Source organism: Pelodiscus sinensis, chromosome 2 (assembly GCF_049634645.1).
Source record: "Pelodiscus sinensis isolate JC-2024 chromosome 2, ASM4963464v1, whole genome shotgun sequence".
Taxonomy (NCBI): domain Eukaryota; kingdom Metazoa; phylum Chordata; order Testudines; family Trionychidae; genus Pelodiscus; species Pelodiscus sinensis.
In genome coordinates, this window is record NC_134712.1 from 179282004 (window position 1) to 179300356 (window position 18353).

The 18353-nt window shown below is 42.6% G+C and overlaps 1 protein-coding gene and 1 long non-coding RNA gene across 3 annotated transcripts in view; one reads left to right on the plus strand and one right to left on the minus strand.

Moving 5' to 3' along the window:
* Positions 1-525: 525 nt before the first annotated feature.
* Positions 526-18353, minus strand: part of CDV3 (CDV3 homolog) — a 35784-nt gene continuing 17956 nt past the window's right edge. For both annotated transcript variants that reach the window (XM_075921914.1, XM_075921913.1), the window contains one exon: positions 526-12774. In XM_075921914.1, coding sequence (XP_075778029.1) covers positions 12750-12774 — 25 coding nt within the window. In that variant the 3' untranslated portion in view covers positions 526-12749. The remainder of the gene's footprint in view (positions 12775-18353) is intronic.
* LOC142827282 (uncharacterized) lies at positions 15524-16725 on the plus strand. Its single transcript, XR_012901917.1, has 2 exons — positions 15524-15726; positions 16609-16725. It is a non-coding gene; the product is annotated as an uncharacterized LOC142827282 (long non-coding RNA).

Here is an 18353-nt window from a genome sequence, read left to right on the forward strand (position 1 = left end):
GATATGGGTCTCCTGTCTTCCATGCTCCCCTCCCTCCCCCCACAGCCAAAGGTCAGGGGCTACAGGTTTTAGGCAGGGGGCTATTTACTCCCTCTGGTGGCAGGCAAGATGGCAGATCCCCAGCCCTACTGGCCACTCTCTTGGTGGTACAGGTGCCTGCAGTGGTCATTCTGCAGTATAGCTCTTTCCTGCTCTCACTGCATCAAGTGGCCACACCACGCCCTCCCCCCCGCACACACACATTATGTAAAACAGTCTCTTTCCTGGCACAACCAAACTCTTACCTTGCTTTAAGTTAGGAGAAGAGAAAGCTCATACCAAATTTGGTAGTCTTAACTCTTACCATTTAGGAGAGTTCTTGAACAGATGCCGCCAGACAAGCACATTTCTAAAATACATAGATAGATGAGCTTTCCCACCAACCACTTACGGTAACTTTTGAAAGGGCCAGGAAAGAAGCAGATGTGTAAAAGAAAAAATGTTTTCTAAATTAATTGTGAAGAGTGCACACAGACTGTACAACACTTTACATTGCATAGAATCTTTAATTTGGGAATCTCAAGCCACTTTACAAACAATCAAGTATTGCAACAAACCTCTGTGGTAGATACCCCCAGTTTTACAGAGGAGAGTTGATACACAAGAGATGAAGTTACGCAATCAAGTTCCCAGCTTATGCAGAGTCAGAAATGGGGGAGTTTTAACTACAGTACTGGACATTTCATTAGTGTGGTGTCTGTACCATATGAGGAATAGGCATGTGAATGGGTGACCAGTTAATCAATTACCCAGTAAGCATCACTAATGGTTAGCCAGTGCCTGGGAGCAGCCCCCTTCCAGCACGACTTGAGCAGTCCCTCCCCCAGGATCCTACTTAGCTAGTCAACTGGCGTTAAACCTAATGTTTCTGAGATTTTACATTCCTACTGCAAAAATGGATTTTTCTCCTGGAATCTGTCTGGGTAGCAGAGCCTGCCCACATGGAAAGCAGCTCCTCTTTTCCTAATAGTTGCCTAACTTACACTTAGGGGCTGTTTGAGAAAGTGCCAGAGACACACAGAAGAATGCAGGCTGACGGGGAGAATGTAGCTTGATTGTTTTGTTCCTATAACTGATAGGTTTTTATCTTACCTAATCTGTTTCACTCCAAGCTGAGCAGGTGGGCTGTTAAAGAGAAAAAAGATTTTAAAACAGTTTCCTTCCAACTACTAAATAATGCTTTAAGAAGGATGTTGGTCAATACTGGTCACAGGTTCCAGAAGGGAGGGACCATTAGTACCTGAAACCCAGCCAGATCTGCAGACTAATAAGTGGTTGGTATAAATAGGGTTTAAGTGTGAAATAAACCAAATTTCTACCCATGTAAAGGCAAAAGTCCCAATAACAGAAGCGCTGTCAGAGACAAGACAGGAAAGAGGTGCAGCTAGTCCTTTAACCAGGATCATGACAGTCTATTTTAATAGCATCTCTCTCTCTCGTCATAGTGAGCATAAGAGCAGAAATCAGTCATATATGGCACTGGATGCAATTTCTATAGTTACCCAAGTTATCCCTCTGACTCCATTGTTGTTAATTCACATTTAGCCAACAGTGTTGTATTGCACATCCTGGTCTGATATTTTTAATCTTCTGATGCAGTCCTGTTAATGAGATGCTGCATAATGATTAATAATGACGCAGTCATGCATAGCTGTGACAAATTTCATTTAAAAATATGAATAGTTGAAACTGGTCTATGCATTAATCAAAGCTTAGCTGAAGAAATAAGTAATTACACATTTGAGAAGTATAACGAATAGCTGATGGTAAGAAAAATTTTCACTTGTTACCAACAGGTTAGCACCAAAGGCTCCATGTTGTGGGAAAAACACTGCAGCAGCCCAACACTGGCATTTAATTTCAGAAAGGGGAACTACACAAAAATGAAGAAATTAGTTGAACAGAAATTAAAAGGTACAGTGACAAAAGTAAAATATCTACAAGCTGCATGGAAACTTTTCAAAGATGCCACAATAGAGGCACAATTTAAATATATACCCCAAATTAAAAAACAGTAAGAGAACCCAAAAAGTAACACTGTGGCTTAACAACCAAGAAAAGCCAAGAGTTTGAAGAACAGCAACCAAAAAACTCAAAGTAATAAAAACATTTTGCTAAGTACATAAGAAGCAGGAAGCCTGTTAAACAACCAGAGGGGGCCCTTGGACAATCAAGATGCTAAAGGAGCATTCAATGATAAAGTCATTGCGGAGAAACAATGAATTCTTTGCTTCAGTCTTCATGGCTGAGGAGATTGGGAAGATTCCCAAACCTGAGCCATTCTTTTTAGGTGACAAAGCTGAGGAATTGTCCCAGATTGAGGTGCCCTCAGAGGAGGTTTTGGAGCAAATGGATAAACTTAACAGTAACAAGTCACCAGGACCAGATGGCATTAGCCAGGATGTGTAGGAATGGTGTCGCTATCAGATTGTTAGCTGATTAAATAGGGAGTAAATGGAGATGAGGGAAAAGTGGGGTTGGGAGGGCAGGCTCTGAGTTCAGTTTTTGTTTGAGGTGGCTGCAAGGCACCTGTGTGGCTGCTCCAGATGCAATGATGAACAGAGCTATATCTGATTTCCCTGTGTAAGGGGGCATTGAAAGCTACTACCGTGACACAACATGTACTGAGAAACTAGGAGAGGCCTAAGGCATGTTGACAGGGGAAGAAATTCTAAAGGTTCAGTCAGAAAGGTGAGGCAAGAGAAGCAAATGCTGAGAGAGCTGAAATGCACTTCAAGCTCTTAAAAGGGCCAAGCAACTGAAGTTTGGTTTCAACAGAAATAGTGCACCAGGGATGCTTTGAACGGGAACGAAGGCCTCTAGTTGCAAGTTTCATGTCTGCAGCTAGACATGAAACAATACATCACTGTTGTTGGTATGTTACAGATACTAATTTAACTGGCACTATAGCCACTAACTTACTTTATATATCCCCACTATCCACCTATGAAATGGTTACAAGGGCAGAGTTGAACCAATAACTTGTTCCATCAGTCATGGGTTAAGAGGGATGGTCTGCTCCTAAATCAGGCTAAAAGACAGGAAACAAAGGATATGAATAAATGGTCACTTTTCAGAATGGAGAGAGGTAAATTGTGGGTTTCTTCCATGGATCCACACTGGGTACAGTACAGTTCAAAATATACATACATGATCCAAAATCCAGTGAACCAGCAAATGATACAAAATTACTTAATGTTTAGTCCAAAGCAGACTATGAAGAGTTACAAAGGGATCTCACAAAACTGGGTGACTGGGCCTCAAATGGCAGATCGTTAGCGCTGGTAAATGCAAAATAATGCACATTGGAAAACATAATCCAACTATATGTACAAAATGTTGGGGTCTAAATTAGTTGTTACTGCACAAGAAAAAGAATTTGGCCTCATTGAGAATAGTTCTCCGAAAATATCTGTCCAATATGAGATGCAGCGATAGTCAAAAAAGCTAACTGAATTAGGGATAGTTAATACGATTGTAAATGTATCACCATACAAACCCATGGTAAGCCCTCATCCCTTGAATACTGCATAGAATTCTGGATTCCCTCTATTAGAAATAGAAAAAGTACAGAGAATAGGGATGTAAAAGTTTAACTAGTTTACCAATAACCATCAGCTTATCAGTTTGTTACGGTTAAACTCTTCTGCCCTGCAGGTGCCCTCTGGGTTCCAGCCCTGCTCCTGGGGAGCTGGCTGCCACCTTGTACTTCAGGTTCTTATACTGCAAAGCCGGGGGAAGCCAGTTACCTGCTGGGAGAGGAGCCAGCACTCCAGGTGTGTGGCTAACAGCACTGGGGGCACTGCCAGCTGTGCTCCTCTGGCGGTTGGCCTCATCCTGGGGGAGCCAATTGCAGCCCGGCACTGCTGTATAAGCCTTATATTGCAGAGACTGCAGCGTGGGGTGGCTCCCCGGTAGCTATGGGGGCACTCCTCAGCATCCTTCCCTCCCTAGCGCCACCCAGCTGTAGATCCCCCCCAGACTTTGGTTAGCCATGTAACTGCTAGGATTTTTAACAATTACACAGTTACTGTTTTTAATGCTTTGTTACACTGCTAGAAGAGGACAACAAAAATTATAAGAGGTCTGGAACGGCCTCCTTTTGAATTAAGCTTTAAAAGACTGGGACTATTGAGCTTGGAAAAGAGATGATTAAAGGGAGATATGCTTGAGGTCTATAAAATCATGAATGGTGTGGAGAAAATGAATATGGAAGTTAAATCTATCCCTTCACATAGCACAAGAACCAGAGGGTTTCCCAGCAGGGCAGCAGGTTGAAAACACACATAAGGAAGTACTTCTTCAGGTAATGCACAATCAATCTGTGGAACTCACTGGCAGGGGATGTTGTGAAGACCAAAATTATAACTGGATTAAAAAAAAGAATTAGGTAAGTTTATGGGTCATTCCCTCAACGGCTATTAATCAAGGTGGTCAGGGATGCATCTGAGAGCTTCACAATCCTCAAGGCAGTTATTCTCACAACACACTTGTGAGGTAGGAAAATACTATTATCTCATGCTAGAAGTGGGAAACTGAGACACAGACACTGACCTGTCCAAAATCACACAAGAAGTCTGTGGCATACCAGGAAATTAAACCCAGGACTTCCAACTCACAGGCTCATGCCCTCCCACTAGGCCTTCATTCCTCACACTACTACTGCACAATTTTGATGTAGAGTTTTAACGTGCTAAAATAGAAACACTTAAATTATGGAAATCTAGAAAAACCTTTTGTTTCACATTTAAGCTGTGAACATTTTTTTACTTATACTATCAAAACTCAACTCTGGAAAGATGTCCTATCCAACACTACTGGATGATTTAACAAGATAAACATTCTTGAAGTAAAATTAACATGAAAATAAACAAACAAACAAAAATGGTCACTACTGTAAAAGATAAAATAAATGTTTATTTAGCTTTCTTCAGAAGAACTGTCACAAAATACTTTACAATGTTGGATATGGTTATTCTAACACGGAAACGGATAAGAGGTGTGCATGCTACATGTTTAGAAGCTGAGTCATATGCAGAAGCTTGAATTTTACCATGGTAAAATTCACTCTCAACATTATTGCCCAATTTACTAACTTCTTTATGACTATAAAATATACATAATAAGGGGCATCATCAACCTCCTACTACAAACACAGGGATTCATAGAACCCGGTCAGATTATGAGTCTACTTAGATTTAAAAGAATTTCTATTGTATCAAACCATCACTAATCACAATTTTTTTACAGCTATCAGGTAGACTTCAAGCTATGTTAGACATTATAGTAGTCATTTGCTTGTTTTTGCTCCTCTTCACCATTCTTTATGCTGGAATTAGAAACACTAATTGTTGTGATTTGATGTTCCAATGTATGATATTTGAAAGCAAGTTCAATGTCAACTTTTCATGCACCAAAATATCCTCTTACAATATTTTGCAAAGCACCCTCTAATCATTATATAGGTTTTCCTACCATCTGGCTACACCACTGTGTCCTAAAGCATAAATTCTGTGGTTAAACTAGCAAACTACTACTTACTGCCCCAGTATGGTTTATAGCTATTTCTAACCACTTCCCCCTCTTGACCATTCTTCCTTTTATCTTGCTTTAGTAACTAAATGCAAAGTGGGCTACTGTTCCTTGAATAATAGTGTGAATGAAATCTGTTTAGCAAACTTCAGCAGAAGCAGAACTATGCCAGTTAAGCCATTGTCCTGATCAGGTGAGCTTGGAGAAACATAGTCTGCTGGAGGGTATAATTTTTGCTCCATTAATAGCTTTCAAAATAAGTGGAGTATAAAGTGTAAGATTTCAAGAAGTTCAGCTTATTAAGGAGCCATAAGAAAACAATAAAACTACACAGACTGAACAAAAAGCACCTAGTGCAAAGTCTATGCTAGTAAACAGCATTTCTCTGTAGTGTGTTGGCTTGTACTTTTGCACTGTTTATCGGGGTGCCCATTAACCGTCAGAGTGGTGTCTAATTCCAAGGTACTGGCACTTTTAGGAAGGATGTGGGGTGTACAATGGGGAAATACAGCAAGTTGGTGGGTTGGAGTCTAGGATATTTATTGTGAGAAAACTAATCAGTCAACCTTTAGAAACGTGGTAGGTCATGGGACGTAAGTAGCAAGAGGAAATTAGTGCGAGCAGGACTTGTTTCTTGGTGGGATCAGGGCTTGGTGAGGCTTCTGCAACAGGATTGGGCATTTGGAGTGCGTGAGAAGATGCGTATGGATAAGTATATTCAATACCTAATTGATGTTTAAGGAAAACAAATGCATTTGGCACTGGGATAAAGTGGATTCCGCTGTATGTGAAGTGTTATTTCTCCATTTCAAACAAAGCATCTTAAAGTGCCTTATGAAGATTAGCAAGCATTTATCCCATTTTACAGCCTGGGAAACAGACATGGAGAAGCAATCTGTCCAGCCGTGTAGCAAGACCAGCATCAGGTTTACTACCCCCACTGGTACCTGATCAGTATCACACTGCTGGCAATAGACTATTTAGATTTGTTTTTGGTTTTTTAAGAAAAAACAAGCAGCATAATTATAAATTACTTGAACAGAAAAGTCAAGGTCCGTTGATCTCCTATCCACAGCCTATTACTAATATGGGGAAGCTACAGTATATGGTATGATTTTCCACTTTTGAGATAACATAACTGATGGAAGGACTTAAGCTTTTTGTGAACTTATAGGGTATAATTCAAGAAGCTCCCTTCCTTTTGATTAGTAGGATGTTACTCCTAAATCCAGCCGATGCCTAGAGAACTGATCTTATTCATAGCTTGAGTCCAAGATGAGGACAGTGTGAAGAGCAAACATGTAACCTGCAAATCTGCTCAGTTCATATTTACAATCTAACATCACTGCCCACTTACGAACCAATATAATTATGTATAGTTTAAGTGTGCCTCTGTTTGGACACTTGCTAATCACACCTACAAATCAGTAAATCTGCTCTATTTCAGCCAAAATCTTAAGAGACAAATACAGTCCCTGCTAAACCCAGAAGAAAATAAATTCATTTGTGGGACTAGTTCTCATCTGTGTTGCTTAACTTCTGATTATGATACCTTGACTTCAAAAGAGAAGTCCCAACCCAAACTCTAATGGATCTGAATCGGATCTCAAAGGAGTGTCAATCAGGAGTACTGATAACAGTGAAGTTACACCAGAACGAAATCAGTCAGGCATCTGTTGTATATGCCTATCAGTACATTGGTTCTCCAGCATGCTACTAAAAAGGACAAGCTGTTTTTACAGAATTTCAATCTGGTGTTTTCTGCAGCCCAGCATCTCCCCCCATACTAGACATCTGGGCTGCTCACCTGTAGCTCATGGAGGTAGATCTGTGTTTTGGCACCACAAAAATGTGACTACACTTCCTGCTCCTGCTTGCTGCCAACTTCTCTTTCTCCTGCAGCAGCCGCTGCTGCCGCCACGTTTGGTTTCTTTTGCTTCCTTTCACACCTATTTTAACTTCTCTGTCCAATTTGGTGGGTAGTAAGGAGCAGTGTTGCCACTCCTCTGCATTCCTCCTCCTCGGTCAGTTAAACCCTCAAGTTGCCCCTCCTCAGTCCACGGCATGCCACCCTGCCAGTGGGGAGAGAGGCTAAAGCCCAAGCCCTGCCACCCTGGATGGGGGTGCAGCTAAGGCTTCACTTTTAGCCTGGGGTCCCAACAAATGTAATGCTGGCCCTGGTGATCCTATTAAAATAGGATCATGACCCACTTTGGGCTCTGGAACCTCAATTTGAGAACCACTGTCTTTCTGGCATGGCAGAGCAACCAAGAAAGTACTAGGATCTAAACAAGGCTGCACACGAGACAGCCTTCCCTGGCTCATAGATAGGACATGGTGTCCACCTGCACCCATGTTCCCATCCCTAACTCCATTAGGTCCCGGAGCTACAAGTCCCATAGGCAAATGGAGTCTCCCATTCACTGACACAGCTGAGGATCCACTGGGGGAGAGGGGGATGGGCTGGGAATCCCACTGCAAAGCAGGGAGAAGCATCAAACGCTGCGGACGCTGACTATTCACGAAGCAAGTCCAAATGGATCCTTGGCGAACAAACTACTGAGGCTTGCAGAGCCACAAGTCCTCCCCACCCCCCAACTGTAAAGTGGATCCCAAGGAAAGAAGCAGGGCTTCTACTTAGTCCCTCTCTCTCCCTAGCTGACCAGAACAGCTTGGCCAATTTTTCCCTCTCCCTCCCAGGAAGGGTTGTTAGATCTCTCAAGAGGGCTCCAGGCCCAAAGGAAGGTAGGACACAAAAGGCTTCACCAAGGCTGCAGCAGATCTTCTATGCTCCCATAATGCACAAGAAATGTTAAAAACCTAAAAAGGTTAAACAGGGAAGGAAAAAGCTGACAATTCATGAAGGTGGCAGGGGCTGCACTGCCAGCACTCCAGTGCTAGGAGTCCTGGGATCATGTCCCCTGGTGCTCCAGGGCTGGAGGGCCCATGTACTGTCCACCCCCTAGTGCTCTGGGTCGGGATGGGGGGGGGAACCAACATATACCTGGTCCTCCAGGGGTTCTACCCGCCACCCATCTGGTGTTCCAGGGTTCCAGGGCAGGGCTGCACACTAAACTGGAGGGGGGTAGGGCTGGGCTCTGATGGGAAAAGAGGGACATGACCTCAGATGGAAAAAGATGGGCCAGCCCGGGAACTAGCCTTCCTGAGCTTATGGTTCTCCCACTGCTCCTGGAAACAGTTATGGTCGAAGGACCCTACATATAGAAAGATGGAGGCCACTTTCAAAAAGCACTTTGAAGCCTCCTCTGCCACCCTCCAAGCATCCCTGGGAGCTACCTGCTTTGCAAGACCATCTTTTTTGTCGCTGGAAGATCTCAAAGCCCTTCAGGACAGAGATTACCCAACTTTAAAGAAAGTTGTCTTAGCAACAGCATGTATAGCTGACACCCCACTGGATGCACTGAGATTCTTGCCTGAGCCACAGCTTCAAGCCCTACAGTCAGGTGCTATCTATGGCTTTCATTTTGGAAAGTGGATACTCAAACAGGTCAGATGCTCAGCCAAACTTACATGCTCCCTCCTTTTGGAAGAAAAGCTAGATAAGGCTGACACTGTGGTAAAATCCAAAGGGGAACAAGCAATAAAAACAGCAAGATAGGTGGAACAGTTCCTCCTTTCCCCCAGGGCAATCCACATCACAGGAGACCTGACCCAAAAACAGGCCGACTCAGCAGGCACAGGGTCAACAACTCCAATTGATGCCCAAATCAGACATAGGATCTCCCTTCAACTGACCTCTGTGCAAATTGTACAAACATGAAGAGAACACAATACTTCACAAGGGAGGCAGACCCCAGGTATATGGGGCCAGAGGCCTTATCATACAGTTGGCTGCAGGGCCTACTTTGCATGTTTCCATCCTTTCCACTACTGGGGAAGGTGGTCTAGAAAATAAAACAAGAACAGGAGGTATTAAGATTGATAACTTCTCATTGGCTGGGGAGACTTTGGTTCTCCAACCTGAGAGATGAAACTGGAACAGCCTCTCCGGTTTCCATGGAGACCAGATATCCTCTTGGAAGGTCCCAAAAACTGCTTCAATCTGACAGCTAGAAGGTCTTAATCTGTCCTCCACGGCCATTAAGTCACTGCTTTTATCTAGGAGAGTATCAACACTAAAAACATATTCCTCAACCTGGCCAAGCATCAACAATGGTGCCAAGACCATAATGCAAATCCTAGGTCTTCCAATTATTCTGGACTTTCTCCAAGAAGGCATAGACAAAGCCTTTAGATCAGTACTATTATGTGTCTGCTCTTAGTAGACTGCTGATCATATGATCCTTGGACTCTCAGGCAGACAATCGATAGGTAGCCAGATTCCTTCAAGCAGTCTGATTGATCAGACCAGCAGTCAAGCCACTCAGAGTGCTGCTGAGGAGTGTCCTTGACTCAAACCCATATTGATACGAAAACACAGCCGTCCGCGGGGGGAGGAATCTCTCGACCAGTAAAAAAATGTCTAGTACTCACAATTTAGTTATCTCTCTTGCAAGTGTAAATTAACTTGAAACTTGCTTGTAAGAACTGGCGCCACAAAACGGACCAGTACAATTTGGTGTCTTAAGATAAGAAAGAAGATATGGGCCCCCAGGGGTATAAAGATGGATCCAGCAGCACATTTACTCTGAGCGTCAATCTACCATCTATCTGCTGGTTGGGTTAGGTGTTTGATCTCCCGAAGTTCCAAGGGGACGCCCACCTCGTATTCGTCTTTCCTAGGAATTGAGAGACCGGCCCTGGCCTGACACGCTGGAGTCAAGAGGCACAGAAAGGGGTAAAAATTGTACCTGGATGTGTCCTTTGTTTTAAGTGTACACATAGATTTAGAGCTCTTTAAAGATTAAGCTGTCACTTGGTACCGTTATTTCTATTTTCTATCTTTATTTTCTTTGTAACCATTTTTAAGATCTATATTTGCAAGCAGTTAAGAAATAGAGCAATAGCCATTATAACCATAAGATCTGTATTTGCTAGCAGTTAAGAAAGAGCGCAATAACCATATGCTTTTATAAGTCTTTTTAATAAACCTGCAACTGTTTAAGTTTTAACCTGACTCCTTCAGTTGCTGTAACAGAACCAAGCACAATTTAAAAGAACTTCAGCCAGTCATAAGGGACAGGTATAGGAAGAGCTTGGGCGTTTGGATTTGTGTCACTTCCAGGTGACAGATCCGTTGGGGCATCTCTGTCTTTCCTAGGCTGCTCGCTGCGAAGGGATCTTGTATTCTAGCAGCTAAAATCTGAGGTGTAATAAGCTCTTCCTATAAAGGGGCATCTGTTGGCCTGCTGGCTACCCTCTGCAACAGGACCCCGGTCCTAGCAGTAAAGACACGTACGTTAAACCTTTTCTCGGAAACACACTCGGAAACACACACACACACACACTGCCCTGACCGTCGGCTGACACTTTCCAAAATGGGATCTTTTGCTAGTTTTGAGGGCTTTGACAAGCCATTCTTTCAATCCTCTTTTATTTATTTATCCATTAAGACTTATTCGCGTCACATCTGCCAGCTTGCCCATAGGAACTGGCAGCCTTACCCCATGTTCCACAAGGACAAAGTGGTGCTTAGGACACCAGACTCCTTACTTCATAAGGTAAATTCCTCCTTCCACACTTCAAGAGTTTCCTTCCTTCTGTCCAAAACCACAATATCCTACTGAAAAGTTATGGACCATCTCACTTCTAAGAAGAGTGTTGAATATCCATCTCAAGCATAGTGAATCCACCATTGTGTTCCCTATTCGTTTCCTTCCCCACAAAATGCCAGGAAATCAGAACTTTTAAGTCCTCCATTGCAAGGTGGATTACACTATTTATTACGGAAGCTTACAGATCACCAGGGGCTCTTGTCTCAGAAGGGATCAAAGGGCACTCCATAAGATCTTTAGCAACTTCATGGACAGAACAAGCAAGTGTACCTTCTTTGGAAATTGCAAAGTGACCACTTGATCTATAGCTAACAATTTCATTAAGCACTACAAGGTAGACCTTCTATCTCCTGCAGAGGGTTCCTTTGGCAGGAAGATGCTGCAGGTGGTGGTTGGGAAATAACTCAGATTTTGAGTGAGCTCACACACTTCTTTCCTACCAAATTTTTATTTCATAATTCTCCATACCAACATTCATTACTTGCTATTTCCCAGATGTCCAGAATTGTGGGAAACTCTGGGCTGCAGTACAGAAAATTTCTTACAGATAATTTCCTTTCTGTTATAAGTCTCACACAATTCTACCCACCCTGGTTGGCTTAAGACTCAGTCAGATATTAAATGGAATCACTGTCATATGACCACCTTCTTGGTCGAATGTACATAGGTCTCCTCCCCCCCTCTCCCACCCCGGAATGTTTGTTAATGTGTTATGCAGGTTTCACAGCTTCAGAATAGCTGATCAGGGAGAAAGTTGAAGCAAAGAGGCATGGCCAAACCATGTAATGCCAGAACTCTGACCCATTTCTGTGAGAGAGAGAGAGCGAGAGAGCGAGAGAGCGAGAGAGCGAGAAGCCCAGATATACAGAATTGCTACTAGGAGACAGAAAATTATCTGAAAGACATTTTCTGATGAGTCACATTATCTGAAAGAGATGCAGGATCAGGGATTTGGCTTTCGGTTGAAAATAAAACACATTAAGGTATTTTAACCAATGAAGACTACAGTATACACATGAATTCAGGAAAATGGGACAAGGTCATGGCTCAATGATTTCTTTGTTATCAATTGAACTAGCAAGAAACTACAACCTATATGGATACAAGTAAAAAGATAGAAAGAAATAATCAAATCTGCATATATACAGAAGCTAATACGGGCATGCCACAGTAATTACTCATAAGAATGGTGGTATACATTTGTGAGCTGAAGATTGAGTGAACAGCATGGTGGCAAATTCAGCTGTCAAGTTACAATTATTAGGTTTGCCAACACTAGGAAGGATGGTGAATGCAAGAAGTAACTAACAAACTTTATAACTGGGCAAGACAAAGGCAAATACAAGTCAACAGAAACAAGTGCAATGCAATGCATATTGGAAAGAATTGTAACCATTCATACACATTGGTGGGTTCTGAATTAGTTGCCTACATCGTCTCCTTGAGAGATGACATCACCATGGACAGCTCGATGAAGACCTCTGCTCAAATGTGAAGTTGCAGTCAAGAAAGCGAATAAGATGTTAGGCTGCATTAAAGAGAGAATACGGAAAAATATTATGGTATATATTTTTCTCATGGGTCCTCATGCCGAACACTGCTCTGTTTTTATCATCATATTAAAAGATATCACAGAAAGACAAAAGGAAAAAACTGATCAGATGTAGAGAAAAAATTCTCATACCCAGAGAGATTACTAGAGTATAATTGAGTTGTGAAATGAGAAAAGAAAAATAAGAGATGAGCTATAGATCTGCAATTCCAACAGAAAATCAGTTAGTCAAGATAAAGAGGTGCTGCTATATCTCTAGGGAAAAAGGACACTTGGTGAAAGACCATTTTTAACTCACTCTCTAAGAGCTCATTGCCTCACATAGAACGTTGTTAAACTAGTTAGGATAATAAAATTGTCAAAATTATTGCTCATGCTTAAGGACTCATTGGTCAGCTCCAGTCAAGAATCTCCTCTGAAATATATGCTACAGTTTGTTGGAACATGGCAACAACGATTGTACTTGTAGAGAGAGGAAAGATAATGACTGAGATAACTGTTTTTAACAGCTCATATTTGGGTGCCATGGTGACAAAATACCAGCAAAGGGAGAGGATGGTGTAGCAGAGGAGACAGGCAATGGTAGCCAACTTTCATCCCTCTTTCTCTCCGGCTTAACGTTCACCAAAGCCAGACAGCTTCAGCAAACTGGAGTCTGATGCATGTCCCCACCATAACCACCTGGTCTCTCCACAAACATGGGCATCATCAGCAAGAACTCTAAAGGTAGACCTTAAATCCCCAATGTCAAATGAGATACAACTTCAAGAAAATCTGTGTCAGTTACATTTCTACACACCTGCTCCTTGGGCTCCAGAGTCCTCCAGCTGCGGTTACTTGATATGCTGATATTTAGCGTTATCCACTTACTCTTACATCCTACCTGTTCAATAACATATTCTTGCTCTGTAGCCTTACTTCTATTATTCTTCTCTTTCCCAATGGGAGGGCACCTTCCCTCCCATTACCCTGCCCGTGTTACTATTCCATAGACATCCTCCTAACAACAGAAACACAATCAATAACCAGGATTATTACTATTATCGTTTTTGTCCTCCTCTCTCATCTTCTCCTATTGTCACATCATCTTCTCTTAAATCAATCTATAAGCTTTCCATGGCAGGAACTAGGCCTTCTCATGTGTTTCCTGTATAAGCAGCCAATTAGCATAATAAGTAAATTCTGCAAGAATGAAATCATATCAGGGAACATTCCTAGTTCACATTATTTAAACAAACATTTAAAAACTGTAAATTGTAAAAGATGGATATTAAACAATACGAACAGAAGTTTATTTTCATTATGAGGTTTATAAAATGACAAATTGATTTTAAATAGATTCTATGCAAAAAAAAAAGATATGTCAATATGTTAGGGTTGCACAATTACACAAATTGAGGAAATGCCAATTAAAGGTTAAACGCATAATCGTTAATATGCCCCTTGAATGTATGGATTATAAGTCTATAGTTACATGATCCCATAATACTTAAATATAATATAATGTATATTACATTTCATATATATGCTTTCCCTAAGTAATAATACTGTAATGAAAATTAATCCAGGTGTCATATTTTATTATAACTGAAAGAACCAATAGCACTGGACTGATATATTTGTATACTCCACACACTATAGCACCTTCTATCAAATGGGTCTCAACGCACTTTATGAATTAAGCCTCACAACACTGCCGTGAAGGCACAGTGAGGTTACATTATTTGCACAGGGTTCTACAGCAAGTCAGAGGAAGAACTGAGAACAGAACCCAGATTTGTTTCCCCAACCTATGCCTTAACTCTTCTCAACCATTCTTCCTCTCATGTTCTTGCTTGTTTTGGACCAGATCTTCCATGTCAGTATTCCGAAGTGTGTTACTCTTTTTCTGAGTATTTAATACATCAGTACACCACCCTAAATATCCATAATCTAGTCATGCAACCCCATGAAACTTCACTAAGCTTGATATACAGTGAATTATACCTGAACAATTACATATAAGAATTTCACCAACATACTATTAGAAATGTATTTATCAAAAAAGGAAATATGGGTGTCTGTGTTCCACTTCTTTCTAAGTAGTTGGAGGGGGGGAAGGAAATTATTTTTTTAATTAGATCTCAGAATTTGCTATTTTGTAAATTTCATTTAAGATCATGAATCTTGCAACTTGGCACTATTCTAATTTACTGAAAACAGTTGTGGTAGTTTACAAGCTTGATAAGACAATGTATAGATGACAATTCCACAACCTCGACAACACCATTTTCCCATATGTATTTTTTTCATTCTGATGCTCCCTCAGCTACAAATTTTCAAGCTTTCTTTGCTCTTATGTGCACCCCAGCCCCACCCCCAAAGAGCCTCCTGCCACTCCGCACTGCAGTCTCTGTATTAGAGGCAGCAGCAGCATGGGGTGCCAGACAGGAGCTGGTCCGTGAGGGGGGCCAGTTTAAAAACCAGCTCCCCTTGTGGTCTGGTCTAGCTGCCTGTTGCCCCTTACTGCTGTCTTTGAGAGGTAGCAGCGTGGGGTGGCAGCAGTTCTTGTCCAGGCAGGGGGCTGGGCTTCCAGACCCGGTACAAGACAGAACTGAGCCAGGCTGTCTGGCTCCTAATACACTTAAAAGGCAGAGCCATAGCGGGGGTAGGTCCCAGACCCGGTGCAAACCAGGACTGAGCTGAACTGCTGTCCAGCCTGCTAAAAAATTTACTGCTGGGAGTGAGGGGAATGAAATGCATGTAGTCTATAACATTAACCTATAAGCTTTTGCTTATTGGTTAATCAACTACACTATTACATCCCTAATAAGCACTGCTCGCTCTTCATCAATGCCTTAGCATTCTTCTTCATGGAAGCTATTGCATTTTTCCTCCAACACAATCCTCTTCTCCTAACCTGTGTACACAATTCTTTACCCATTACAGGCAGTCCCCGACTTATGTCGGATCCGCACTTACGAACGGAGCTTTCTCGCCCCGGAAGTCGGGGCGAGAAAGCCCCGTTCGTAAGCTGCTCCGGTGCCCCTGGTCTGCTGGAGACCGTCTCCAGCAGACCAGGGGCACCGGGCGGGTTCCCGCGCTTCTGAGGCTTTGCCTGTGGTCTGCTGGGGACGGTCCCCAGCAGACCACAGGCACCCGGACTGAAGCCGCAGCCGCGGGGGGGGTCCCGCGCCTCTGAGGCTTTGCCAGAGCAAAGCCTCAGAGGCGCGGGGAACCGCCGCTGCTGCCGCTCCAAGTCTGGGTGCCTGTGGTCTGCTGGGGACGGTCCCCAGCAGACCACAGGCACCCTGACTGAAGCCGCAGCCACGGCGGGGTCCCTGCCTCTGAGGCTTTGCCAGAGCAAAGCCTCAGAGGCGCGGCACCCCGCTGCGGCTCTGCTCCCCGTGTCCCTGGTCTGCTGGGGGGGGGGGCAGCTAGTGTGCTCCCCCCCCCAGCAGACCAGGCTTTTGTTTTGGACTCTGGGGCAGAGCAGCTGGGGCGCTGCCGATTGGTCCTGCAGCGCCCGTGGGCACTACTGGACCAACCCGGCAGCACCCCAGCTGCTCTGCCCCAGGTCCTGATTCAGCCGCAGCACCTCAGTTGCTCTGCCCCGGGCTTCCTGGAATCAGCTGCTGATCAGTTTCAGCAGCAGCTGACTTGGGGACGCCTGGGGTTCTTAAGTTGATTCTGTATGTAAGTCAGAACTGGCGGTCAGTTTCAGCAGTGTCTGAATCTGGACGCCAGTTCCGACTTACATACAGATTCAACTTAAGAACAAACCTACAGTCCCTATCTTGTACGTAACCCGGGGACTGCCTGTACTTACAGTCCTTTTTAAATGTTCTCTCCCCTTTTCAAATTGTTTCTATAGCATTGTGCCTGAAAATAAATACACACCTATGTTAGTGCTTGGAAGTTCCTTTCTTAACATCTTTGCTATCCAAACTATCATTGGATATATAATTTGTCAGTGGTGTCTTGTGCTTGATTTTGACATTTGCTATAAACTGAATATCCTTCCCTCCCCATCTAAATGCTAGCTCAGTGCAACACCATTCCTTCTAAACATGGATCTTTGAGTTTTAACTTCTACTTTCAATGAAAATGTGTTTTTATACTTAACTCTACACCAGGACTACTCAACTTTGGAAGCCCCAGAGGCCACAATGATACTCACAGCACATGCCAAGGGCTGCAAAGTAAGTGTAGTTGCATATATATTTGCATGTACATGCAAATAGCTTCACACACTGACAGGCATGAATACAAAGATTGAAGCAAAACTACACAACACAGGCCCATTTAAGTTAGTTTTGCTGATATTAATAAAATGCAATATTTATCCGCTTTCCACCCGTGACAGTACTTTTAATGAGCAATGACAGTCCAGGAATTTAACTACTAAAATGTACATAAACAGACCATTATATTGACTCGCCGTAGTGGAACGTGTTCCAGCGGAGGCCATGTTCAAAGGATCCCACCTGTGGGCTGTGTGTTGAGACCTGCATAAACCCAAACCATACCGTGGGCTGAAAAAGGGCCATGGGCTGCATGAGGGCCGTGGGTTGAGTAGCCCTGCTCCAAACAGAACAAAGTGTTCTTCAGTTTTTACCACCAAGTGAACATTGTGCCCCAAACAGCTGATTTCAATTACTGAAATTTTATAAGCATATTTCTACCACCATCTCACTTAAAAACCCAGATTCAGCAAAAACTGTTGTTTTGAAAATGCCTATAGCTAGTCTTACCTCAGAAGTTATATAGGAAGACCAGAGATTGAGCATCCTGCAATTAAATTAAATTTACAACAACTCTGAACTAAAGAATGAAGGTGCTTCTTTTGTGCTCAGAAAAAACTCCCACTTGTGCTAAAGGCCTAAGAAAATTATTTTTATTTAGCAAGATTGTCACTAATATCAAGCAGAGAGATTTGTTTTCTGAAGTACATTTCTTTAAACAGCTCACACTAATGAAAGGTAAAGGAATGTAGCTATTGAGAGTATAACTAGCACTGAAACTGTATTAAGTCAATGAAAGACTCAGTTGCTTTTGAGTTTTAGCACTTAGATATAGAGAAAAATTCTTTTTTTTTTTTTTGCCTAAGATATGCTGACTTTCATAGCAAGAGTAAGCAAACTTCCTCCCCAGGGTCTTGCCTTCTTTGGTGCTGTCAAATTCAGAGCAGACCAAGCAAATAGGATAGGTTACAAATTTCAGCAAATTGGAAGTGTATGAGTTTCCATGAACCAAAGACATATTCCAATATGAAATGAGTCCATGAGCCCTATACAAGATTTAAATGAATTATTTAAAAAAAAAGTATATTTTTAAAAAAACCTTACTACAGTTATTATCCTGAACAAATCTGATTAAACTGTTTTGTAGTTGGCTTAAAGTAGTGAAAAAAAAATACAGGTTGAACGTCTCTAGTCTGGTACTCTCTGGTCCAGCAACATCTGTAGTCCAGCATGATTTTAGTTAAGCGGATGTCCACTTATCCTGGGTATGGCCACATTTCCCAGGAGCCCATAAAGTTTTACAGTCACCAGTCCTGGCTCTGTGTCCTGCGC